The sequence below is a fragment of the Piliocolobus tephrosceles genome, chromosome 6, assembly GCF_002776525.5.
Source record: "Piliocolobus tephrosceles isolate RC106 chromosome 6, ASM277652v3, whole genome shotgun sequence".
In the NCBI taxonomy this organism is placed as follows: Eukaryota; Metazoa; Chordata; class Mammalia; order Primates; family Cercopithecidae; genus Piliocolobus; species Piliocolobus tephrosceles.
The window spans coordinates 138,152,844-138,178,623 of record NC_045439.1 but is presented as its reverse complement, the minus strand read 5'-3'; the positions used below and the strand labels follow the sequence as shown (position 1 = coordinate 138,178,623).

The following is a 25,780-nucleotide window of genomic DNA, read 5'->3' as shown; positions in this document are numbered from 1 at the left end:
CCCGGCCTATTTTTTTTTTTTTAATCAAATTTGGTTCAAGGTTATGCTAAAAATCGGCCGGGTGCAGTGGCTCATGCCTGTAATCCCAGCACTTTGGGAGGCCGAGGCGGCCGAATCACCTGAGGCTGGGAGTTTGAGACCAGCCTGGCCAACATGGTGAAACCCCATCTCTACTAAAAATACAAAAATTAGCTGGGCGTGGTGGTGGGTGCCTGTAATTCCAGCTACTTGGGAGGCTGAGCCAGAAGACTCACTTGAAACCAGGAGCTGGAGGTTCCTGTGAGGTAAGATCAGGCTACTGCACTCCAACCTGGGTGACAGAGCGAGACTTCGTCCCAGAAAAAGAAAGAAAAAAAAAAAAAAGGTTATGCTAAAATCAGAATGAGTTAGAAAGTATTCTTTATTTTCTTCTTCCCTGGAAGAGTCTATGTAAATTAATACTGTTTGTTTCTTAAACATTTGGGTGATAATTATTTTGATAAAATGCATTAGAACTAGTTTTGTGGACCATGTTTTGGAAAACAATGGTCTAGAGCATGACTGAAATATGAAATAGTGAATTCCTGTCTGTGTGAATGCTCTTGTTTTTATTCATTTCCTTCCTTTATGCAGCACTGGCCCCCTCACCTTTTCCTTTCCAGCTGTTTGGGGCTCAGCTAAGTGACCACACAGGAGAGCAGTGAGGCCATTTGAGGCCTGAGCCTGGTCCTCAGGACTCGACTCTCTCTCCCTACCATCAAGCAGCCCGCCCCAGTCCTGCCAGCCATCTCCACACTCCTCTGACAGAATGAATGCCCTCGATGGTGTTACCTTCAAGTTGCCTAAGGGCTTTGTGATAGGCACAGAGCCTCTTCCTGGGCCAGAACTCAGCGTTCCGCCCTGCGGGGAGCTTTTGCTGGGTTCTATGGTAAGTGTGTCTCTGTGTTTCTGTCTTCTAGGTCTGTGGGTCTGAGGCTGAGTCCATGGGGGCTTGTTCCTTGAATTTAAAGGACAGCTAGCCCTGGCCAACATGGTGAAATCCCGTCTCTACTAAGAATACAAAAAATTAGCTGGGTGTGGCAATATGTGCCTGTAATCCCAGCTACTCGGGAGGTGGAGGCATGAGAATCGCTTGAACCCAGGAGGTGGAGGTTGCAGTGAGCCGAGATCGTGCCACTGCACTCCAGCCTGGTGACAGAATGAGACTCCGTCTCAAAAACAAATTCAGCACTCTTTTTGGGCCACCGACCTTGTATCCAGCCCCACTGCTTGGCCTGGGCACACCTACCAACTCCACCACTGTAACGTCAGAATGGTACACACTATTTCTATAAAGTAACATCTTTCAGATACTTAGTGGCTTTTTGTGTATGCATACCCTTGATGGCCTGGGCAGTTTCACAAGTGTTCTTAAAGTGACCATGAAGATTTGAACCTCTTGATTTGCACGATTTTGTGGGGTTCTCCAGGTCAAATGAATAGTGAACCATTTTCACAGATTACCTCAGGCTGCTTAGGGAAAGAGCTGTTTTTGTTTTTTTCAGTCTCCCTCTGTCGCCCAGGCTGGATGGAGTGCAGTGGTGCAATCTCAGCTCATTGCAACCTCCTCTTCTAGGGCTCAAGCGATCTTCCCACCTCAGCCTCCCAAGTAACTAGGACTAGGCATATGCCACCATGCTTGGCTAATTTTTTATATTTCTTTGTAGAGATGAGATTTCACACCATGTTGGCCGGGCTGGTCTTGAACTCCCGGGCTCAAGTGATCCTCCCACCTTGACCACCCTAAGAGCTGCAATTACAAGCATGAGCCACTGTGCCCGACCTGCTTTTGTGTTTTGAGACAGGGCCTACTGTACTGGGCTCAGGTGAAAGCTTCTTTGCTAAGAATAAGTTTAATTGGAGAAAATTTTTAAGTAGTTTTTGCTCAACTACATACTGAATGGCAAAGGGATTTAGATGTTGGATTTAATTACATTTCATTCTATTAACGAATTCATCACTTTGTTATTTATGCCAGTTTGCCATTAAACTGTTATTGGTATCCATCGACCACAGTGTTAGCTATAAAACCCAGGGTAGAGAGTGGGCTGTGATGGAAGCCCATGGCTCAGAATCTGACGCTGTCCAGGCCTAGAGAGTCTCTGGCTGAACAGGGTCCCCCAGGCCAGGGGTTAGTGTTGTGACCCCGGGGTCCTGGTTTGCCCCAGGCTTTACGTCGCCTTCTTTCCACAGCACGACTTCAGCCTGGAGAGGAGGGCACTCTTCTGGGTGGAGGCCGCCGGCCGGGGACCCAGCCCGTACCAGTGCGGTGACCCCGGGACAGCGTCAGCCCCTCCAGCCTGGCTCCTGCTAGTCAGCCCCGAACATGGGCTGGCGCCTGCCACAATCAGAGACCAGGAGGCCGGACACCAGGAAAGGCCGGAGGAGGAGGGTGAGGACGAGGCAGAAGCCTCCTCTGGCAGCGAGGAAGAGCCGGGCCCACGCAGCTTCCAACCCGGCTCTCCGGCGAGCCCCGGCCCCGGCCGTCGCCTGTGCTCACTGGACGTGCTGCGCAGCGTGCGGTCGGAGCTGGCGGGGGCAAGGCGGCGACTCTCCGAGGGGAAGCTGGCCACCCGGCCCCGCGCCCTCCTGCACGGCTTCCGCGGCCGCCGCGCGCTGAGCCTGTGCCCCAGCCCTGCGCTGTCCCCCAGGTCCGCGTCACCCCCAGGGCCCGCGCCCCAGTGCCCCGCAGCCCCCGCGTCGCCCCCGCGGCCCTCCACGGCCGGTGCCATCCCCCAGCTACGGAGCCACAAGCCCACGGTCGCGGTAAGGATTCTGCCCGTCCCGCCAATGCCGCCGCTCAGCAGCCCAGGCCCCATAATCTGGGTGTCCAGCCCGGCCCGCAGCCTCGGTCCCCTACCCCGCGCGCTCCTGTGTCCTCCCTTGACCTGCTCCCACCTGGGCCTGTCCAGTGTTGTCCTCCTGCGGCCCTTTGCCTAGAGTAGAGCAGTCCCTGCTCAGAAGCCCTCATTCCCCTCGTTTCCCACTGTGCCTGCCTTGCTTTTTTTAGGGCGCAGGTCATAGTGGTTTTAATTATGCAGAAACTGTCTCTTCCAACAGAGGTTGAGCTCTTTTAGGGCAGGGACTGGATCGCATTGATTTTTGTTTCCAGAGCACCCAGCTGCCGACTTGACCCATAGGGGGCGCTCAGTGGATGTCTGTTGAATTGATGAACGCAAATCTAGGGCTTCCCACCGGGTGAGGTTTGCTGTAGGCTGGGGAAGCTGGAGGCTCAATCAAGGAATATTCAATGCACAGTTACTTCCTGCCAGATACTGGGTTTGGGAGTGTCAAAACCACAGGACATGGAGAGTTGGCTAAGAGGGTGTGGGATCAGGCCCTGCACTGTACAGCGGAATCAGGTGTTGAGGGAGAGTCATGGCTGCTACAGGCTGAGAAGGTTTCAGGACAGAGGAAGTGAACCCTGAAGAGCAGGGAGAAGTGACCCTACAGTGAAACCACAGAAGCTTAAGCCTCAGGCTCCTCCCTTTGTCTCTTCCAAGGCCTTGTGCCCAATTTTGTGTTCATAATTGTGTGTTCTTTTTCTCTGAGGTCGCTTCCAAATGATATAAGTATCAGACTCCACAAAACATGGGGTGGGTCAGGATTGGCAGCAGAAGGTGGCAGCGGGGCACAGCTTTCTCCCCCCAGCAGCCCCACAGTAAGGCCAGGAGATGCTGCAGAATAAGACCAAGGTAGAATTCAATCTGAAAGAGATCTGAGGTCTGGTTTCTTACATGCACCGGCGTGTGACATTTAGGCAAGTCACTGAACCACCCCTTCTCTACCTGCACAGTGAGCCAACAACCCTTCACCCGGTTGTTTAGAGCATACACAGTAGAGAAGAGGCCCTGTAATCGTGATGAGCCACGCCCACATACAAGACCAGATGTTGATGCCAGGATGGCTCTTCCCTGGCCAAGATGAATTTAATTCTCACAACCACCCTGTGGGGGTGGGACAGTATTTTGTAGATGATGGAAATGAGGCACAGAGTGGCAAAGAATCTTTTTCAAGGACACAAGAGTAGACTCAGCTCCTAAACTTTGATGTTCTCCACTCTGGAGGTAATAAAGGGTAGATCCTAGGGTGAGGTCGTGGCAGGGAGAACCCTGAGAAGATGTGGATGGGTGGAGAATTCATGTGTGTTACATATACACTCTACCCTAGGAGCCAGGCAGCGGCTGGGTTTTCCTTGGGAGGAGGGGACAGGATGAAACGTTCAGGGCTGGCAGAGAGGTACCTCCTCATGGGAGAAGGGTTGGGGTGACGCTGGCCAAACCAATTGAAATGCCTTCAAGTCACCCTCCTTAATCCAAGGTCTGTTTCAGTTTCTCCAACACCACAACCGAAGGGCTGGTGTGCCCAGTTCCTCCCCTGCTCCATGCCCTGCCAAACCCCAGCCCAACCAAACTCAAGAAGGAGGGCCTGGTTGGGAAGACCTACCCCTGCTCCTCCCTCAGCAAGGTGTGGGGCAAAAAACCTGAGTAGGGTTGAGGTGCCAAGCGTGTGTTGCTTAATCAGGTCATTAATGTTTCTGAACCTTGATTTCAAGGTCTGTAAAATGGGATAGTAGAATAGACCTCATATTTCTTTCACTAGCCACTTTCCTAACCATGCTTTTTTTTTTTTTTTTTTTTTTTTTTGAGCGTTCCACTCTTATTGCCCAGGCTGGAGTGCAATGGTGCAATCTCTGCTCACTGCAACCTCTGCCTCCTGGGTTCAAGCAATTCTCCTGCCTCCTGCCCCAATCAAGTAGCTGGGATTATAGGCATGTGCCACCACGCCCGGCTAATTTTGTATTTTTTAGTAGAGGCAGGGTTTCACCATGTTGGTTGGGCTGGTCTCGAACTCCTTACCTCAGGTGATCCACCTGCCTTGGCCTCCCAAAGTGTTGGGATTACAGCCATGAGCCACCGCGCCCAGCCCCTCACATTGTCTTATTTAAGCCTCCTAATAGTCCCATGAAGTAGCTTAGGGATTGCCCTCATTTTTCATTTGAGTATACTGAGTAAGCATTAGAGAGCTGGGGTCTACAGGACTCTAAGCCCTCCATAATCTTAGCCCCTACACTCCGTACAGGTGGTACATAAAGGCATTTTTAAAAATGTCCAGCCCAACTGGGTGTCACTTCCTGTGGTAACTGACATGTCCAGTCTGTCTGTATTTCAGTCCCTCAGCCCGTACACCTGTCTGCCACCTCCTGGGGGGGCACCCCAGCCTCTCAACCCCCACAAGTCACACCCTGATACTGTGGCTGACCTGCTATCCGCCTTGAGCCAGGAGGAGCAAGACCTCATTGGGCCAGTGGTCGCCCTGGGATATCCTCTGCAAAGGGCCATCATAGCTCTGCAGAAGACAGGGAGGCAGAGCCTCAGCCAGGTGAGTTGGGGGGCCCAGAGCTGATGGGCTGTGATGCTGGAGCCAGGTGAGTAGCCACATGGTTTTCACCTTTTGGGCTGTGGCATAGGCCCAACAACAGCATCAGCCAACTCCAAAGATCTGGAGCATCTACGGCCCCTCAGGGTTGTCCTAAGTGGGGCTGAGATGGTCAGGCCTTTATACCCCTGCCTCAATCAGTCATTGCATGTGGGAAGGGGATGACTGAGGTGAGTGGATCTCTGCTGTTAAGGTAATCCCTGAAGGGGCAGACAACTGAAGAGTGTCTCCCAGCTCTCCCAGCATCTGGGGCAGTAAGTCCTGCAGTGAAAGGGTATGTGGATGGAACATCAGAGTCTACTATGCCCAAGTTCTACTCACCCATGTTCTATTCTTTTTTTTTTTTTTTTTTTTTTGAGACGGAGTCTTGCTCTGCTGCCCAGGCTGGAGTGCAGTGGCCGGATCTCAGCTCACTGCAAGCTCCGCCTCCCGGGTTCACGCCATTCTCCTGTCTCAGCCTCCCAAGTAGCTGGGACTACAGGCGCCTGCCACCACGCCCGGCTAGTTTTTTGTACCTTTTAGTAGAGACGGGGTTTCACCGTATTAGCCAGGATGGTCTCGATCTCCTGACCTCGTGATCCGCCCGTCTCAGCCTCCCAAAGTGCTGGGATTACAGGCTTGAGCCACCGCGTCCGGCTCTATTCTTCTAATAGAATTCACTCTATTGGAAGTATGGTGGAGACTCATGATGACACTCCAAGGACAGCACTCTGAGCCACACTAATATTTGGAAGCAGGTCTTGACCCCTAATATAAGCCAAGAATATAAGAACACCTGCAGAGGAGTGAGGGCCCCCAAAGTGCTTAAAAAGAGGTGCTAGTCAAAAGATACCTGGGAGAAGAAGTGGTATGAGTGTTATAGGGGTGTTTCTGTCATCTATTTCTGTGTAACAAACTACCCCAAAACTTAGTGACTTGAAACAACCATTTATTTGCTCATGATTCTCTGGATTGGCAGTTTTAAGGTGGACTCAGCTAGGGGGTTCTTCTGCTCATCTCACCTGAAGTCTCATGTGGCTACAGTTTGGTGACTTACTTGGGGCTGAATGATCTAAGATGGCTTCATTCACTGTACAGTGGGTGGTGATACTTGTCAGCTGGGCCACATATCTCCAGCAAGCCACCCTACTTGGTTCCAAGGGTAAGGCCTCTTGAGGCCTCTTGAGGCCTAGGCTGAAATTGTACATAGTCAATTCTGCCTCATTCTATTGGTCAAAGCACATCACTGACCATTCCAAACTTAAACAGGGGAAAAATAGACTCCATCTCTTGGTGGGAGAGGCTGCAAAAATTTTTATGATCATTCTCAATCTACCACAAGGAGGTTCTAGAGATCAAGAAAGGCTTCATGGAGATACCAAGCATTGAGTGGGACTTCAAGGATGGATAAGATCTGAAGGAAGGAGACTCTGAAGGAAGGAGAAGGGGTGATATTCCAGGAGGGAAGGACAGTGTGAATAAAGGAGTGGAGGTGGGAGGGAAGTGTTTGGGAGGCCCTGATCTGACCAGTCTTGTTGGAGGAGAGGGTGCATGAGGCAGGCTGGTAGGAGATGAGACAGAGAATTGGGGGTAGATTTAGGGGTCTTGAAGGCTGGCCTGAGAATTTGATAAATGACCCAATAGCCAAAAGGAGGCATGGAAGTAAGTAGGGTCAGGAGGTGACACTGAATGCCATTGCCTACACCCCCATGTCCCCAGCTGAAAGCAACATCCCTCATTGTGTTGTTTTCTAAACATTGGGACGCTTCGTGGTTGGATGGCTGTTCCCAGGGTAGTTGGCACTTTTCATTTTTCTCCTGTTCCTGCCCTGCCATCAAAAAGCTTGGACACCTCCATCATCACTGATCAGTATGGAATGCTGGGTCGCTGCGGTGCAGAGCTACCTGCTCCTGCAAGAGGGAATGGCAGAAGGAAAGTGACTTTCAAACAGGAGCTGGGGTGGGGCTGGGGAAATGCACCTGGTCCCCTTGCCCACCCACTCCTGCTTCTACTCTACTCTGGGTTCATCAGTTCATGCCCTGTCCTGGAGGAGAATTTCCAACATAGTGACCCCCATGTGGCTAAAATGGCAGGGAGGGGTGCTAACATTTATTGAACATTTTCTTTGCATGAATCTCTCTGAGGGTATTCAGTTAGGTTTTCTCAATTCTGCAAGGTTGCTATTACGTTATGACCACTTTGCAGATGAGGAAACTGAGGCCAGGGAAGTTCATGCAGTCAGTCAATGGCAGCGCTGGGGTGAGGCCGGCTGGTCTGACTCTGCCTCTTGGTTGCACAATGCCTTTTATCTCATTTTCTGTGTGAGAACCTCTTAGGACAGCACCATAGGCTGATCTGAGATTTAAGAGCAGATCTAAAGTCACCCCTACCTTCAGCTGATACTGAAAGGCCAGGGTCTTGGCCAAAAAGCTGGCCAGGAGGGCTGTGAGGGGCCAGGTGCACAGTGGGGCTCTGATATGCCTCCCCAGTCCCTTCAGGCCCTGTGACAAGGCTGAGGTCTCAGGCCATCACTCTGGGGGTCTAAGGATGAGTCAGAACCAGCCTGGGGCCCTGGCCTCCCAGTGGGTGAGCTGGAAGAATTTCACTGCATTGGGAACATTGTGTTTCCAGATATAGACTGACCACCTGCCTGGCCCCCTGGATCTCTGGGTGGCCTTTCCCAGACAGCAGTCAGGAGCCAGGCCCCAAGGGGTGGGTCTGAGGGGCCTTTGGATGACTTCATCTATCCTCCCCCACCAAGTTAGTATTTCTGTCTGTTCTGTGAAGTCCTGGTAACTGAACAAGCCTTTTGGGTTCAGATTCCTTCTCCCGCTGAAAGCCGCATATTGCAGTAAATCTTCTTTGGCCAAGAAAAATGACAGATGGCCCAGGAGGAAGGGCGTCAAGTGATAGAGACAGAGCAGCTAGAAGAGTCAGGGAGAGAAGATAAAAAAGAAATTGTGCAGCACTCCTTTCCTTCCACAAGGCTTGATGTGCCCTCACTGCCTCCCTGCAGGACAGGCCTGGGTGCCATGTGTGAGGGTCCGCAGGCCAGGCCACCTCTTTTAGCCTGTTTCCCAGTTCACAGGGTGGAGGGGGAATACATGTTTGGAACCACTGACTTCCGGGGGCCCCATCCTGTGGCCTGAAGGTGACATCCTCACCCACCTGGGGGCCTGAGGCAAGCCTGATAGCTTCTACAGTCCTGTAGGCCCAAAAGCTAACCAAGCAGCAGAACCTTTGCAAATGCAGACTCTCAGGGTTTATCCTGCGGGGTCCCAGTCAGTGGATCTGGGGGGAACCCAGGGGCCTTTAAATTTAAAAAATGTGCAGATGGGTCTGATATTCACAGTGGCATGGTATAGATCAAGGTCAGCTGTCCCCATTCAGTGATGCTTAGTCTTGGGTGCACATTAGAATCACCTGGAGAGCTATAGGAAAAAATCCCAATGCTCAGGCTACACCCCAGACCAATTATATCGTAACCTCTGAAGGTGAGGCCCAGACATCAGTAATGTTTCAAGTTCCTGAGGCGGTTGCAATAAGCACTGAGATTGAGAACCATTGCTGTGGATGAGCCAAAAGGTGGAGGCAGCGTCCACCATCCATCCTTGCCTGCCCTCTTTCTGAAAGTTTCACCTTTGGAAACCCTGTCCTCCACCAAGACAGCTCAAAGCCCCTCCTCTAGCAACTGATCCCTCTGATGGACAAGGCATTAAGTGACAGGTTACATAATCGGGGGCCTAGTCCTGGGACCCTGGGCAAGGCACCTGCCTTGTCTGAACCTCAGTTTCCTGAACTGTGAAAGGAGGGCATGGGTGTGTGGTTTTTTTTTGTTTGTTTGTTTTGTTTTGTTTTTGAGACGGAGTCTCCCTCTGTCGCCCAGGCTGGAGTGCAGTGGCCGGATCTCAGCTCACTGCAAGCTCCGCCTCCCAGGTTTACGCTATTCTCCTGCCTCAGCCTCCCGAGTAGCTGGGACTACAGGCGCCCGCCAACTTGCCCGGCTAGTTTTTTTTTTTTGTATTTTTTAGTAGAGACGGGGTTTCGCCATGTTAGCCAGGATGGTCTCGATCTCCTGACCTCGTGATCCACCCGTCTCAGCCTCCCAAAGTGCTGGGATTACAGGCTTGAGCCACCGAGCCCGGCCGTGGTTTTCAGATGTGCTCAGAGCAGGTCTGGCTGTATTGGGCAGTACCTCGGGCAGGAGCACTGGACTCCGGGCCCCCATGCCCCTGGCCCTTGTTCTCCCAGAGCAGCTCTGATCTTAGCCTGTTATTGCTGAAGCCTCCTTGTGCTAAGACAAACACTTCAGGAGCTAAAAACAATATGAAAACTGTTAGTCTAGATGATCTGCACTTTCATCCCAGCTCTGAAGGTCTGCAGAAACCCCACTCTCCCTTCTCCACATATACTCATAATTCCTGTGGTCTGGAGCCTTCATTTGGCACCTACACCCTATAAATCCTGCTTTGATTTGCCTGGCACTGATGTGGTCCTGTATCTGGTTTATCTCCCCCACTAAGCTGTGAGTTCCTTGAAGGCAGATCTTCATTCGTTTTATAAACACAGCATACATTTATTGAGCTCCCCAGCCACCATGCTGGATGCTGGGGACACTGTGGTGAATGAGACTGACACAGCCCCTCCCTCATGGAGCAAAAAGTTAGCGGATGAGAAAGACTGAGTGAAGCAATTACAAAGTTATATGTGCTGTAATAGGGAAGCACAGGGTGCTATGGGGGCACGAGGGACAGCACCCAGGAAGACAGAGGGGGCAGGAAGCTTCCCAGGGACAGGGAAGGAGGCCGGCCTTGGCTGAGGGAGCTGCATCTGCAGAGTCCTGGAGGGTGAGGGAGGGGCCAAGGCCATAGACAGGGAACAGGCCTTTGAGCCCTGCCTGGTAAGGAGCAGTATTTTATCCTGTGCCCCTGATGACGTAACTGTGGGGTGACCTGAACAGTTTTTCTTTTTTCTTTTTTTTTTTTTTTTTGAGACAGAGTCTCACTCTGTCACCCAGGCTGGAGTGCTGTGGCCGGATCTCAGCTCACTGCAAGCTCCACCTCCCGGGTTCACGCCATTCTCCTGCCTCAGCCTCCCGGGTAGCTGGGACTACAGGCGCCGCCACCTCGCCCGGCTAGTTTTTTGTAGTTTTTTTAGTAGAGACGGGGTTTCACCATGTTAGCCAGGATGGTCTCGATCTCCTGACCTCGTGATCCGCCTGTCTCAGCCTCCCAAAGTGCTGGGATTACAGGCTTGAGCCACCGCGCCCAGCCCTGAACAGTTTTTCTAACCTGTGGAATCCTCCTCTGTGCCTCCCCCGCACCCCTTCTCCAGCACTGGTGCAGGAGTTGCATAGTAGTGGCTCAGGAGTCCTGGATGAGAGAGATGCATCTGGGTGTAGAGTAGGGGTGCACAGGTGTGGACAGATGAGGAGGCACCTTCACACGAATGGGTGCTCCTGGGCAGGGATGGGTGGTGCACGAATGTTGAATTGCATTGGGTAGTAGGTGGGATGCCTGTTTGAAGCCTGTCCTGCTCCCCACCTAGGTTCTATGAACACCCTAGCCCACCCTGACAGCCCTTTTCCTGGAGTCCAGCTCCCAACTTGGGATAGTTGGTGAAGACCCACTGTCTGCCTGTCCCCAGGCACTCAGAGGAAGCCTCTATCCCTCTTCTGTGGGCTCACGGCATCTCTGGGGCCACACTGCCTGTGGTGGCTTGCCCTGTCGCCTGGCCCTCAGCTCAGGCCCTTGGAGTGCCTCTGCCCCGTCTGCTGCCCCTGCTGCTCCTCTTACCCTCCCTCCCTCTCTGCCCTCTTCCGGCCCAGCTTCTCAGCTACCTCAGTGCCTGTGACCGCCTGTTACGTCAGGGATATGAGGAAGGCCTGGTGGACGAGGCCATGGAGATGTTCCAGTTCTCCGAGAGCCAGGTCAGCAGGGCTTCCTGCCAGGACCCCAGGCGAGGGAAGGGATGGGGGTGTACCCGGGAGCCTGGGTGCAGGGGCACACCAGTCTTCAGAGCCAGCCTGTGGGTCCGTCGGGAGATTGCCTGACTCCTCAGCTCTGGGGAGGAGATGGCCCAGGGTGCTACAGCAAGGACAAAGGAGAAAGGCACGGAGGGAGATCAGGACGAGGTCAGAGGGGGACAGGAGGCAGAGAGCAGCAGGGGCTTTGCTTTATTAGATTGAATCAACGCAGCCTCTGTAACTGAATGCCCACTCTGTCGGACATCCAGGTAGGGGCCATGGGCAGCATAAAGATGCATGACCTCTGCTTGGGGAGTGTGGCACCTATCCCAGTGCATGCAGCTGTAGGCCCAATAGTCACATCTTGATTTTTGAGACTGAGTCTCACTCTATCGCCCAGGCTGGAGTGCAATGGCGCGATCTTGGCTCTGCCTCCCAGGTTCAAGCAATTCTCCAGCCTCAGCCTCCCGAGTAGCTGGGATTACAGGTGCCTGCCACCACACTCGGCTAATTTTTTTTGGTATTTTCAGTAGAGACGGAGTTTCACCATGTTGACCAGGCTGGTCTCAAACCCCTGACCTCAAGTGATCCACCCGCCTCGGCCTCCCAAAGTGCTGGGATTACAGGAGTGAGCCACTGCACCCGGCCCCAGTAGTCACTTCTAAGTGCCCCCTGGCAGACCAGCTCTTCACAGAGGCTGAAGGGGACAGAGAGTTGGGTGAGGCCCCAAGAGGGAGCAGAGGTGGGGAAGTTTCAAGCCCTGGGGTTGGAGGGGAAGGAAGGTGCAGGCTGCGCTGTGAGACCTCCGTAGCGTTCAGGGCATGAGCAGGGACCTTGGGCTGTTTGTGCTCCGGTGCCGGTGTGCGGTCTGCCCCCTCCTGCCCCAGCAGAAAGTTGACAGTGAGTGGGAGGAGAGTCAGGACAGAGCCCGTGGCCAGGCTAGGGCCTTGTTTTCTTGGCAGAAGAAGGGAGGTCGGAGCCTACATCACCCTAGAGTTTCAGGAAAGTGGCAGGTGCGGCCCGGGATCAGGCTCAAGTGGCCTGGGGGGAGCCACAGCTTTTTGGGACTAGGAAAACCACAGCTTTTCCAGTGCAGTAGGCACTGGAGCTGGGGCTCCCCACAGCTGAGGCCAGGCCCAGCAGAGGCCCCAGCACCCTCCCTGTCTCCTCTTCCTCAGGCAGGAGAGTTCCTGCGCCTCTGGGAGCAGTTCAGCGACATGGGCTTCCAGCAGGACCGGATCAAGGAGGTGCTGCTGGTCCATGGCAACCGCCGAGAGCAAGCCCTGGAGGAGCTGGTGGCCTGTGCCCAGTAACCACGGAGCCACTCCACGTTGCCTGGGCGTCCAGGCCCAGGGCCAGACCCGGCGACCCATCCTAACTGTATTATTAAAACCAAACAAGAGTAACAAAGTGATGCATGCTTATTGTAAAAACACAAATAATGCCAAGGGTGACAGTTAACAGCAGCAGAATCTGCTGAAAGAGTTGAAATGGTTGCCTCTGGAGAGGGGCAGCTGGGAGAGCCGGACGGGGAGCTATGTTCTTCATGCACGCCTGTGAAACCACCTGATTTGACTCTTTACACTGTGTGCATTAGTAACCTTGATTTTAAGAAAATTAAAACCAATAAATAATGGGCAGTTCTTTTGAGTCCTGTAGGCGCCTGGTCTTGGTGTGGAAAGAACATCAAACTGTAGGTCAGAAGACCTCATTTCTGATTTTAGGTCTACTGACGTCTGTGTCACGGCTTCGTTGGGCCTCAGTTTCCCTAGGAAAAGTAGAGAGATTTGACCAGGTCAAAAGCTTCCAGGCGTGGCAGCTATCCATAAGAATCCTTGGGGTGTTTATTCAAGAGTCCCAGGCCCCAGCCCCGTATATTCTGATTCAGGAAGCCCAGCTTGGCAGGCACCCAGGAATCTGTTTTGTTTTATGTAAGAAGATCTCTGGGGATGCTTTACTACATAACAGGCCTGTGGCCAGTGTGTGTGACTTTCAGCCAGTCTGGGTCCCCTTCTGCTCTGACAATCTGTGATCCTATGCCAGTCTTTCCTCATTTGTGGGGTGGAGAGGTTGCGACCAGAGTTGTCTCCAGTCACCCAAGGCCTATCCTTCAGAAGTCCCCAAGGATTGAAGGGACCAGTCGCTGGAGCAGCCCATAATTCAAACAAGCAGAGGCCAGGGGCCAAGACTCTGGTGCCTCTGCCCTCCCCAGCAGGCCCTGCACAAAGACTTGCAACAATTACCGCAGAATCAAAACATCTCAGCCCCCTCCACCCTGCAAACAGGGCTGGACCTGGAACTGAGGCCTATAAAAAAAACTAACAACTTCCACGTTTCTCAGGGCTTCAACCCCAGATACCTCATCTGAATGTGTAATGGCACTTCTGCAGGCCTACACACAACAAGCTTGGAACTAGAACCAGGTCTCCGGAGGCCCAAGAGCCTCTCGGTGCTTTCCACTAAGTCTCAATGCCTGCCAACTTGAAATCACAATAAACACATTCTTTGGCCTTAAAACTTGCCTTGAATAACTTGCAGGCAGCACAAAACTATTAGAGAAAATGGGCAGGATGTTATGAAGTTGGACATACATCTGTCTGTTGCCAAAAGTAAAACTACACTTGAAAGAGACAGTAAAATTAAAGTTCAATTTCTAAGATACAATGTTAGGTCCAAAGCTAATGGTCTGATTAAGGTAACCTGGCCTTGGTCCACCACTTTACTAAGTCCCCTGGATTAGAGGCGACCAGTTGACAGGCCCATCTATTACTCCTATCCTTCTCCCACATGCCCCAAATCTGTCCATCCCTAGCAAACTGCTGCTTGATTAAAAATGTTACATCTGGCCAGGTGCGGTGAGTCACCCCTGTAATCCCAGCACTTTGGGAGGCCGAGGCAGGCAGATCACTTGAGACCAGGAGTTTGAGACCAGCTTGGCCAACATGACAAAACCCTGTCTCTACTAAAAATACAAACATTTGCCAGGTGTAGTGGTGCATGCCTATAATCCCAGCTACTTGGGAGGCTGAGATGGGAGAAAACTTGAACTCGGGAGGCGAAGGGTGCAGTGAGCGAACATCATCCCACTGCACTCCAGCCTGGGCAACAGAGGGAGACCCTGTCTAGGAAAAAAAAAAAAAAAAATTTGGGAGGCCGAGACAGGTGAATCACCTGAGGTCAGGAGTTCGAAACAAGCCTGGCCAACATGGTGAAACCCCATCTCTACTAAAAATACAAAAATCAGCTGAGTTTGGTGGCATACGCCTGTAGTCCCAGCTACTTGGGAGGCAGAGGCAAGAGAATCGCTTGAAGCCAGGAGGCAGAGGTTGCAGTGAGCCAAGATTGAGCCACTGCACTCCAGCCTGGCAAGAGCGAGACTCTGTCTCAAAAAAAAAAAAAAAAAAAAAAAATCAGACATTAGAGGCAAGAAGGTTGCTTGAGCCCATGAGTTTGAGGTTACAGTGAGCTACCACAGTGCCACTGCACGCCATAGTGAGATTCTGTCTCCAAAAAAAAGGAGAGACATCAGTGAGCAAATTGTTCATTTAAAATATTTTTTAGGAGGTACAATAGTGTGGTCGTTAGGGGCACGAACTCTGAAGTCAGATGTGGGCTGAAACTACAGCCTTAGCACTAACCAGCTGTGTGACCTTTTGAATATCACATAGCCTCTCTGCCTCAGTGTCTTATCCATAAAATATAGATACTAAAACTCCCCAGTTGTGATGACTGAGCAGGACAGTGTGCAGGAAGATTGTGCCATGGTATCTAGTAGCTACTTATTTATACATATTTACACCCAGCCTCATTCCATCATCATTACCTTTACTATGATCATCACTGTTACGGTTAACAAATCTCCAGCATTTATCATCAAACGCAGAAACCCTGAGAGAACCACTCTCTGCCTCTCAGGTCAGCAGGGTTAAAGAAGGTGCCTGGCTGGAGCAGAGGATTCTGGGAGTGCACCTGGGAGAAGGACAATCTCTACAGTTAATACTAAGGATCAGGTGGCTGCCTTGGTGGCTCCTTGAAACAGCAGCAGATGACACACTCAAGCATGGCCTGGACAAGAGGATCCTTAGCGAGGAGGTCAGGAGGATGGCAGGGTCCAGGTTCCAGGAGCAAACCAAGGCCTGGCCCATGTAAGCAGAATGAAGCTAATTCTGCCTGGTTCTTGCTCTCCCTCCTGTCCGCTTATGCTTTGTCTCCTCTTCTGGGTCCCCACCATGTTCCCGCAGAGGCCCAGTGGAGCAGGCTGAAGGTGGCCTTCTGACTCCGACAGGAGGGATATCTCCTAACCCATTCGGGCTGAGATCTCAAGGCCTTTACATGTTCCCTTCCTGGGGAAATGTGCACAGTGCCCTCTACCTGGTTGACTTTCTGCCTCCTTCTTAGAAGGACCCTCGTGATTCCATTGGGCCCACCCATATAATCCAGGACAATCTCTCACCTCAAGATCCTTAATCACAGCCAGGCGTGGTGGCTCATCTCTGTAATCCCAGCACTTTGGGAGGCCAAGATGGGTGGATCACTTGAGGTCAAGAGTTCGAGACCAGCCTGGCCAACGTGGTGAAACCCTGTCTCTACTAAAAATACAAAGATTAGCCAGGCATTGTGGCGCATGCCTGTAATCCCAACTACTTGGGAGGCTGAGGCAGGAGAATTGTGGAGGTTGCAGTGAGCTGAGATCGTAGCACTGCACTCCAGCCTGGGCGACAGTGAGACTCCACCTCAACAACAACAACAAAAAATTCCTTATTCACACCTGCAAAGTCCAGGTAACAGATTCACAGGTTCTAGGAATGAGGACGTGGATGTCTTTGGGGGGCCATTATTCGACCTACCACAGAGAGGCACTGCTTAACCCAAAATAATACATGTGCAATGGTGGCATTTCAGGTACTTGTCTCAGGGGGTTTCCTTGTATCTTGTATTTGTATTATGCAAGGCTGGGCCCGCAGGCAGGCTCCAGCACACACAGCTGCCGCTGATCCTCTCTCACCGCTGCTCCCTTGCTTCATCTCAAGTCAACCTTCCGCAGCTGACGACATTCTTCTGGCATGGGAGCAGCGCCAGCTGAGGGGCTGCCAGCACTTCCTCTCGGCCCTGACCCTTTCATTCTGCGGGGAGGGAACACACTCTCAGGTCACTGTTGGCCTCCAAGGATCAACTGAAGTCAGGAGCCGCTTCCCTCTTCTGGGACCCTCCTGCCCTCTCAGCCCCTTCCTTCCACTCTCCGTCCCCCATGCTGCCCAGGCTGCCTCTAGCTGCCCCGTCCTCCTGTCTTATCTAGAGATTAAAGAATTCCTTTGTTGACCTCTGCAGGGAACACTCTGCCTTTTGAGAACTTAGGGGACAAGGCAATGCTTATTTCAGGATAACGGCTCATAAATGATAGGGTTTTAGGTACAGTGCAGGCTGTTAAAGGGAAGGCGTGACCCTCACAGTTCTCCTCAAATGACCATTCTCTCTCTCTGCAGGACTCACCCTGAGAGGAACGTGGGGCTTTAGGAAGCTCAGGGAAGGATCTTTCCTAATGAGGGTTTGGGGAGGCTTCCAGAGTCCTTCTCTCAGTATGGGACCTCCTGGGGGGCTCCTCTGCTCACCCTCAGATCCCAAGGGCCAGGTCTTTAATCCTAGCGATGCTGGGGTCAGAAAAGTGCAGAGACAATCAGGAGTCTCTCAGAAACACACTCTCTGTCACACACACACACTTTGACCTCGGGGCAGTGAAACTCTTCCACCCTATCAGGAGGAAGGTGATGGTATGTGTGTCTTCACACTGGGGACAAAGGTGATCCTGGGCAGGGCAAAAACTGACTACCCAGCCCTACCCACCTCCTCAGCCCCACATTGGGCCCTCTGAGGAGAGAAGACGTTGCCCTGAGTTTCAGGTGCTACAGCCCAGGTGATGAGCCAAAACTCCCACCAGAGAACCCTTCATTTCCTAATTCTGTCACCCCACAAACCTTTACTGCACACCATGCCAGCTGGTGCTAGGCCTGCTGGGCCCGGAAGTGGGGGAAGGTGGGATGAAGGATGGGAAATGGCCTCTGCCCTGGAGGGAGGGGGTTCCCAGGGCGAGGCTGCCAGTGGGTTTGCGTGGCAGCTGGCTGAGAGGTCAGTGACACAGTGAAGGCAGAGGGACAGGCAGGCTTTGGCCCCGCAAGGGCCTCTGGAGCTCGTGCACAGCCAAGTCCCTCTGTGGAGTCAGGTCCTGGCCAGGCATCCTACTGGCTTCGCACTCAGCCCAGTGGTGGGGCCCCCGCCCCTGCTCCAGCCTCCTACTCTCCTGGTGGGTGGCCCTCCCTCCTGCCCATTCTACTCCTGAACCTGTCCTTATAAGGCCACCCGCTCAGGAGACGTGCGTTCTGTGTCCTCTGGGCAGCTGCCCACACAACGTCATCTGCTGTTTCACTGCTCGAGATTTTTAACCTATGATTTTATTTTTTTGTCGTTAAGAAAATGTTTCCAGGTTGAGCAGAGACATTAACTGGGTGCCAGATGAGGGCAGAAGGATGAATGCCAGGGTGCTTGGGAGCCAGGGACCCAGGACTGACAGCCCCAGGGCGTGACTTAGCCACATATCCCAAATACCGCAGTAGCTGAACCATTCCAAGAACTCCAGCAGGCCCCGTGCGGGCCATTTCCCCTTAAGTGACACCCACTGAGTTGGGGGAGTTGACCCTCCCCCAGCTGTGGACCATCTTGTGTTGTCAGAGTGCCCTTTGGTCCTCTGTCCAGGGGGTGGGCACATGGTGCCCACACAGGGCCGGTCCGACAGCGGGCTGGAGCGCTGGAGTCTTGAGTACACACGTTCTGGGGCAGCCTCAGTGGGACTGTGAGCAGCCCCTGATGCTGTGGACTGTCCATTTCCAGCCAGGTGCACTGGCCTTCCCAGGGAGTGCTGAGCTACCCAAAGTCCTTCCAGTAAGATACTGTTCTCCTGAACTTAGCCCAAGGTTTCCCTGGCTGACAACCAAAGCACCCTGCTGGGTGCAAGAGAACATGAGTAAAGGTAGCGGCAGTCAAGCTGGGCAGAGTGTGTCCTGCCTCCCTGCGAACCTAGAGGAAGGTGTGTTAAGCTGGATGAGAGAGCCTTGGGCTGAAGCTGCCACCAGGAAGGACGCTGTCTCCATCAGGGAACTCACCTTGTGGTCCTAACTGCTGCAGGGGCTGGCTGCCTCCTTCGCTCTACTGTGAGGCCCTGGGGGCTGGGGCTGAACCTGGCTTATCTCTCTGCCTCTGCGCCTGGCACAGCTTCTGGTTAGAGGAGGTGCGCAGAGTGTTTGCTGAAAGAAGAATAAGAAAAAGAGTAGGGGGAGAGGGCAGCCCGGAGAGTCACCGGAGGAATGGCCCATGCTGAAAGGGAGGTGCCTTCCAAAGGGTCGTCACCGAACTCCAGCTGAAAGACCCACCAAAAGGGATTCAAGGAAGCTCTAGTACTCGGGATGACTACTAGTGAGGGGATTTCCAGGAACCCAGACAGCCACCGCCATTCCTCGGCGACCAGACCTCAGAGCCTGGAAGGACTGCAGGGCTGGGGCTGAAGAAGGGATCCCAGTAGTTACTGGGAGGGTCCTGGTGTTGATCTGCACAGGCCCCCCAGTGCCCATGGAGGGGAGTGAGGTTCCAGCTGGTTCACACGCCCCTGTGCTGTGCTCCTTTGGAGACCACATGGTACCTTTTGTATGGCAGCAAGGCAAGCAGAAACAAGCATGGGTTGCTGTTCTTGAGCAAGCCAGGAGCAGTGGCCACATGCTCAGCAGCAGACTGAGCTCTGAGGAGAGCAGTGGGTGCTGCTGGGCGAAGCAGCCACCACCCCATCCCTGTGATGAGGAGCTTTGTTTTGTCACACCAACCCCAGGCCCGGTGGGGGCAGGTGGTCCATGAGACTGCCTAGAGGCAGTCCAGAGCTGTTTTGGGGGTTCAAGGTAGGAGACTGAACCTAAGAGAAGTGTCTTTAGCTCCCCAGGAGTGCAGGGACCTCAGTCACAGGGCTGGGGCCCATGGGTCACAGGGATGCCACCTTCTCAGCATCTGGATCTTCAGTCAGACCCAGGGCTGGGGAGGCCACCCGCACAGGCCAGGTGAGAGGACTCACACACTTGCCCCTCCACCCAGCACTGTCCTCCCGCCACCAGAGGGGGCACCAGCCTCTGTCCCTAGGGTCATATTCTGGAGACAATGACATATTTTCATTCTAACAGGAGTCTTACAAATGAAAATCAGGAGGAATGATGAGAGATCCTTTCAAGGCCAAAACTCTTTGGGGCTCCCAAGTACACCAAGCAGTCATAATTGCCTTCTCCATCTGAAGCCAGACTGCCCGCTATTGCCAAGATACTCCGCTGCCCATGCCTGAGGGCAGGGAGGTTTCTGCTTCACTGACACTGACAGCCAGGCCCTGCTCTACACCCTGTCTGTGCTCTCTCTCATTTACTCTCCCAACAGCCCTTTCAGTTTAGGTTCTGCCGTCCTCATTGACAGATGCCCACCTGAGGCTCAGAGAGGGTAAGCAACTGCTTCAGATCACACAGTCAGGAAATATTAGAACTGGATTAGAATCCAGGAAGTCTGAGCCGCAACTGGAGCCTCCCGGCCACTACACTGGCTCCTTCACAGTGAGCCTGTACACACGTTCCCCCACCTGACCCCACAGCAAATGTATGCACCAGACACATCTCAACCACAGATACAAACTGGGGCTCAGAAAGGTGAGGCAACCAGCCCCACATCACCCAGCAAACAGGTGGCAGGGTGGGCCTGAAGCAAGGATCCCCAGGGCTCCCTCTATGTACCTTGCAGAACCCCTTGGATAAATCTGGTAATGATCCGGTCCAGCCAGGGTGGAGGCCAGGGCTGCAGGCCTGCCTGGTCCCTCACTTGGGAGGGGGTGACAGAAGCTGTGCACTCTGGAGCTCATGCCATCTGGTTCTGTTTCCATTCCCAGCCACTCCTCAGAGAGCTTCTAAAGGTCAATTTTTTCCCCTCAAATTCAAGTGACTTGGGAGGCAAGGCCCTGGCTTCTGGTTACGGAGGCACCGCCTCTGCCTGTAAGACATTCCTCTGGTTCCCATAACTGTGTGATCAGGCAGAGGCACTGAGATGGGCATTTTCCAGTATACTGTGCCCCAGCCAAGCCACTTGGTGACACGGCCCAGAGAGCTGAGGGTCAGAGGGGACAGGGCCCATGTCCAGCAGGGTCTTGGCAGGAAAGAAATGGCACACTCAAATCAGGTCACTAGAGGAGGGTTGAGGAAAGAGGCTGTTCACAAAGGGTGGAGGGCCCCTAAGGGATAGCACAAGGCTAGTGAGCTTGGGGCTTCACCACTCCCGCCTGGGCAGGAGCGAGGGGGGCAGCCACCTCAACCTGGAGACAGAGGGCTGTAAGGAAAGGACCACCTGTCAGCGGCAGGGACTTGAGTCAGTGAAGGAAAAAGCTCAGTGCAAGATCACCCCACAGGGAGGGAGCCAGGAACTAAGTTCCCTGACTCCACACCCCTCCCCACTTCCTACCTTCTGCTGCCGCTCTGTATTGGGAGCCAGTCAAGGGAGCCCAGTGATGTCACCCAAACAGGACCACCTCTCGGGGTGTGGAGCAGGAGAAAGGAGCTGATCTGGAGGGACAAGCTGATCTCGAGGGACAAGGAGCCGTCAGCCCAGGGCTGAATGAGGGGCTTGCTATCTGAATACAAAAAGCATGTCTTTCAGTCACACTCACTGCCTCAAAAACTTGCTGTGGCTCCCCACTTCCTACAGAATAAAGGCCAAGTTCTCTCGCCTGGCATTCAAGGCTCTTCACACACAGACTCCAGCCTAGTTCTCTGGCCCCACTACAGGTACTTCACATAATCTGCACAGAGACTCTGTAACAGTCTCTCATCATCATCTCCATTTGCCCAACATCACAGAGCTGGCACGTAGAGCTGGAATATGGACCCAGGTCCCCTGGGTGCCATTCTGCTGCATCATGAGTGATAAGCACAGACTGCTGGAACACGGTCCATTCACCAAAACTGCGCCTTCTCCGCAGTAAGGGTGGAGGGGAAAGTGTGACGAGGAACCAGGAGAAAGAACTTGGAAGGTGAGGACTGCATATGCTGGTCTAGAAGCTCTTATTTCACCCTCAGGACAACCCTCCTGGAATTATCATCTCTGGTTAAAGTTGAGACACCCTCATTCTTTCATTTCAGCAACTTTAAGGAATTTACCCACGGTCAAACAGAAGTCCCTGTCAGAGCCAGGGTTTGACTGCAAAATCAGCTGGCAGGCAGGCAGCACTGTCCCTCTGCAGAGTGGCACCTACAAAGTCCTCAGTCCCTCGTTTCCACTGCAACCCAGTGTTAGCTCCTTCCCTGAGCACCCCAAATTCCCTTTGCTAATCGGGACTTTGCGGTTAGGCATATTTTTGTAAGACTCCTGTTAGAATGAAAATATGTTACCTGCAAAGGGAAGCATGTTGGGCCAATGGTTTCTGACTTCCTATAGAGTTGGCAAAGTGTGTGTGCGTGTGTGTGTGTGTGTGTGTGTACGCATGAGTGCGTGACCTGAAGGGCCCAGGTGCCCAAATACCATTAGAGATTAACTCCTTTGTCTCTATCTGCTGAATCTGAGTGCTGAATGGGGTGTGTGTGTAGAGGAACTTTCCTAGAAAAAATAAGGATGGAAGCCTGGAATCAGGGAGCGTAGCCTGAGGATGCGTCACCATAGGGAAGTTCTTTCATGAATGCCCTGGAAGGCAGCAAAGGAAATAACATGTGAGGATGGGAGGAGGATTCCAGAGAAGCAGGCTTTAGGTTGGGTGGTCCACTTGCATTGCTGTGTCTCCAGGAAAGTTGCTTGCCCCTAACCCGTGACCTCGCTTTCCTTCCCTGTGAAGAGAGGGGTGGAACTAGAGGCTTACACCCTGCTCCACGACCCTGCAGCCCAACAAAAGGCCCATTTTCCCTTTGTTAGTTACTCGGATGCCAGAGAGAAGGGCTCCCGCTTTTCATGCTTCCCCAGTCCAGCGAGGGCAGAATTATGAGAGCTGCAGAGGATGCTGCTGGGACAAGACCTCCTCCAGGGGGTCCTGCATCCCACATCCATTACTGGCCTGTTGGGGGCAGCCTGTCTTCCAACAGCTGTGTCTCCCACCAGCGCAGTTAATTTGCTGCCGTTCCTGGGATGTGACAGCAACTTGAAGCAAAGCAATTAGGATGAAAAAGAGGCCCAGCTCCTTGGGGCCAAAGGAAAATAAACAGAGCAGCCCTGTGTGTATTCCACCGCCAAGAGGAGCCATTCTTCACGTGATGATTAGCATTTCCAATCCCAGCTTCCTCCCTTCCCTTGAAAGACGTGACCTGTGAGCAGCTGCTTTTCTCAGATCCCACTCTTCCCAAGGTGGACTGCAAATCTGACAGCTCGTCACCTCCACAGAAAAGTCTTCCCTGGCCACCTGCCACAGCCCTGCCAGAAATGATACCCCTGTCCTCTGAAATCTGAAAGCCTTTCTCTGTACCTCTCCTATGGAGTTTCCTTGATTGATTGATCAATTGATCAATTCATTCTTTCAATAAACATCCATTGAGTACCATTCATTCATTCAACAAATATTTCTTAAGTCCCTACTATATAAATCATCTCTTAAGCTGCCTACTATGTTCTAGTCATTGTTCTGGGTCCTGATGAGACAGCAGTGAACAAAACAGAAAAACACCTCCACCTTAGTGGAGCTCAAATTTTAGTAGGAGGAAGCCAACAGCAAACAAGTGAAAAGATAGCATGGAAGATGATGCTAAACACTATGGAGAAAAATAAAACAGGAAAAGGGAGAACACATAGAGAAGCGGGAGGTAGATTTTAAATAGGGAATTTAGGAGAGCCCGCAGGATTGAAGTGACGTCTGAGCCAAGACCTGCAGGAAGCAGAGTGGGGCTAAGTGAGGCAGTGTGCAGGCAGAGGGACACCGGCCACAGGCCCTGAGCTGGGAGTGTGCCTGGTGTGTCCAAAGAGTGATGAGGCCAGAGAGGAGTGGGAGATGAAGTCAGGGAGGAAACAGGGTAGGAGAGTCTGAAAGGACTTTGCCTTTCAGAGAGGGAGCACCATGCTCTGACGGGCGTTTTGTTGAACTAGGATGGCTCTGGCTGCCCTGTGAGCACACTGAAGGGAAGCCAGCAAGGAAGCGGGTCCTGGGTGGAGGACAGGGGTGGGGCAGCTTCTCTGCCTCTGCCAGGCGGGCTATATAAACCAGATATATAGTTTATCTGATATAGGAGATAAACTATCAGATAAGGAGAGGCAGGCTTGGGGTGCAGGACATCTGGAGTCAGGGGCAAGGAGAACGTTTGTGGAAGACTGGAGAGAGCTCCAGAGAGTCGGGCTGCAGGGCTGCCACTAGGTTCAGGAAAATGATCCCTGCAGCTTTAAGCTGTGTGAATGTAGGCCTCTCAGAAAGCACAGACTTCTCAGAGTAAACCTCTGGGCTGGGACCAAGAGATTTCAAACCCAGCCCTCTGAGCTCAGGAACTCCTAAGGGTTTCTGTAATTTGCCCAGCTGCACCTGGTTTGTGCCCCCACACCTTCATGCAGTAGTCAAGCTGAGGTGCTGAGGAATGAGAGGCTGAGAATCCCAAGTCCTGAGTTCAGGTCCCTCCTCTTCCAAGTGACTGCCTGTGTGACTCTGGGTGAGTCATCCTGGCTTTCTGCTGGTTTCCTCACCAGCACCCCAGGCACAGTCACCATCCCTGCTGAGGGCGGTGGGCAGTAGTGACACATGCTGACTGTGGGTGGAGCAAAGCCTTACCTGTGAGAACCCTTAGGCAGAGGTGGTTACAAAAACTGGTTTACAAAAGCTCCCCACACTTCCTGAGATGAGGGAGTATAGCAAACTTGCAAATATCCCCCAGGGCCTAAACTAGTCATTACCTGTGCAAATATCCCCCAGGGCCTACATTAGTCATTACCTGGGCTGAATGGGGCTACTGGTTTTCCAGGACTATCCTAAGGGAAGAGAACTAGTTAATTTTCCTATGGAAGAGGGAGGAGAAAGGGCTGAGTCCAAGGGAACAAACGAACCCCCAAAAGAGGTGGGGATACATAGAGAAAGGCAAAAGGGAGGGAGTGTTAAGGAGACCATTGGAAACACCATGTCCATCTCAGGATGTCGGCCAAGCAGTCATGCAGCACAGAAGACAAGCCTATGGCCCTGGGTTCACAGCCAGGTTCTGCCACTTCCTAACGAGCCTCTTCTAATCACATGACCCTTGAGCTTTTCCCCCTCCATTAAGCTGCTGGAGTAGGGGTGTTGCCAAACTATCTACCATTTAAAATTCTTAAAAGCTCAAGCAAGTCAACTGTGGGAAAGCTCTCTGTGAACAGTCTTGTTATTATGCACAAAAGGCATCTCAGAAAGGGCCGCCCTGGATGAAGGAACAACCAAATGCCAGGAGCCAGCAGGCCGGGGCTGAACTGCCTCAAGTGCAGACAACACTGTGGGATGAGAGAGACTATGAGCTGATGGATCACAATGTGGCAAGTCTCAGGTGTTCAGCACTGGTCAGGAGGCACGAGCGAGGAGGAAAACGCTCTGTACTGTTATGAAAAGTTATCTGTAACTTGGAAGTAAGGCAAAAGGAGGATTATTTCCTTTCACTGTCACTTTGGGACAGGGTTGAACAAAGAAGAGTTATTTAATTTTCAAGGGGAATGTACCTTTGCCTTACAATTTACTATAGATTAGAGCCCAGACTTTGTGAAGTCACATGCTAACTTGTAGGCATATGCACAAATATGTACATGCATGTATGTAAAGATGCAAAGGATTTTTGTTCAGTAGAGAACCAAAAAAATTACGCTTTTGTCCTGTAAAGCATATACCAGTTTTGTCTCTAACTTAGCAAACTTATTTTAGTATGTCTCTTCCAACTAAATATACAAATCTGTCTCTCAAATGCTCTTTCAATCAGCTTTGCCATTCTTTTTGGTTCTCTTATAGGTGAGTTAAATAAATCTTTGATGTGTGATAAAAATTACACTTTGAGGCCAGGTACAGAGGCTCATGCCTGTAATCCCAGAACTTTCGGAGGCAAAGCAGGAGGATTGCTTGAGCCCAGGAGTTCAAGGCCAGCCTGGGCAACACAGTGAGACTCCACTTCTACAAAAATTTTTATAAAAATTAGCTAGGTGTGGTGGTGTGCACCTGTAGTCCCAGTTACTCAGGAAGCTAAGGTAGGGAGGATCACCTGAGCCCAGGAGGTCAAGGCTGCAGTAAGCCATGATTTAACCACTGTACTCCAGCCTGAGGGACAAAGCAAGACCCTGTCTCAAAAAAAGAAGAAGGAAGGAAGAAGGAAGGAGGGAGGGAGGGAGGGAGGGAGGGAGGGAAGGAAGGAA

The 25,780-nt window shown here is 52.4% G+C and overlaps 1 protein-coding gene across 1 annotated transcript; it reads left to right on the top strand.

The window, feature by feature from the left end:
* Nucleotides 1-555: 555 nt before the first annotated feature.
* On the top strand, nucleotides 556-12,811 carry UBAP1L (ubiquitin associated protein 1 like). The gene is made up of 5 exons (XM_023220914.1): nucleotides 556-907; nucleotides 2,212-2,784; nucleotides 5,191-5,400; nucleotides 11,264-11,365; nucleotides 12,580-12,811. The coding sequence occupies exons 1-5, from the start codon at nucleotides 788-790 to the stop codon at nucleotides 12,712-12,714; spliced, it is 1,140 nt and encodes a 379-aa protein (XP_023076682.1). The 5' UTR covers nucleotides 556-787; the 3' UTR covers nucleotides 12,715-12,811.
* The last annotated feature ends 12,969 nt before the right edge of the window (nucleotides 12,812-25,780 follow it).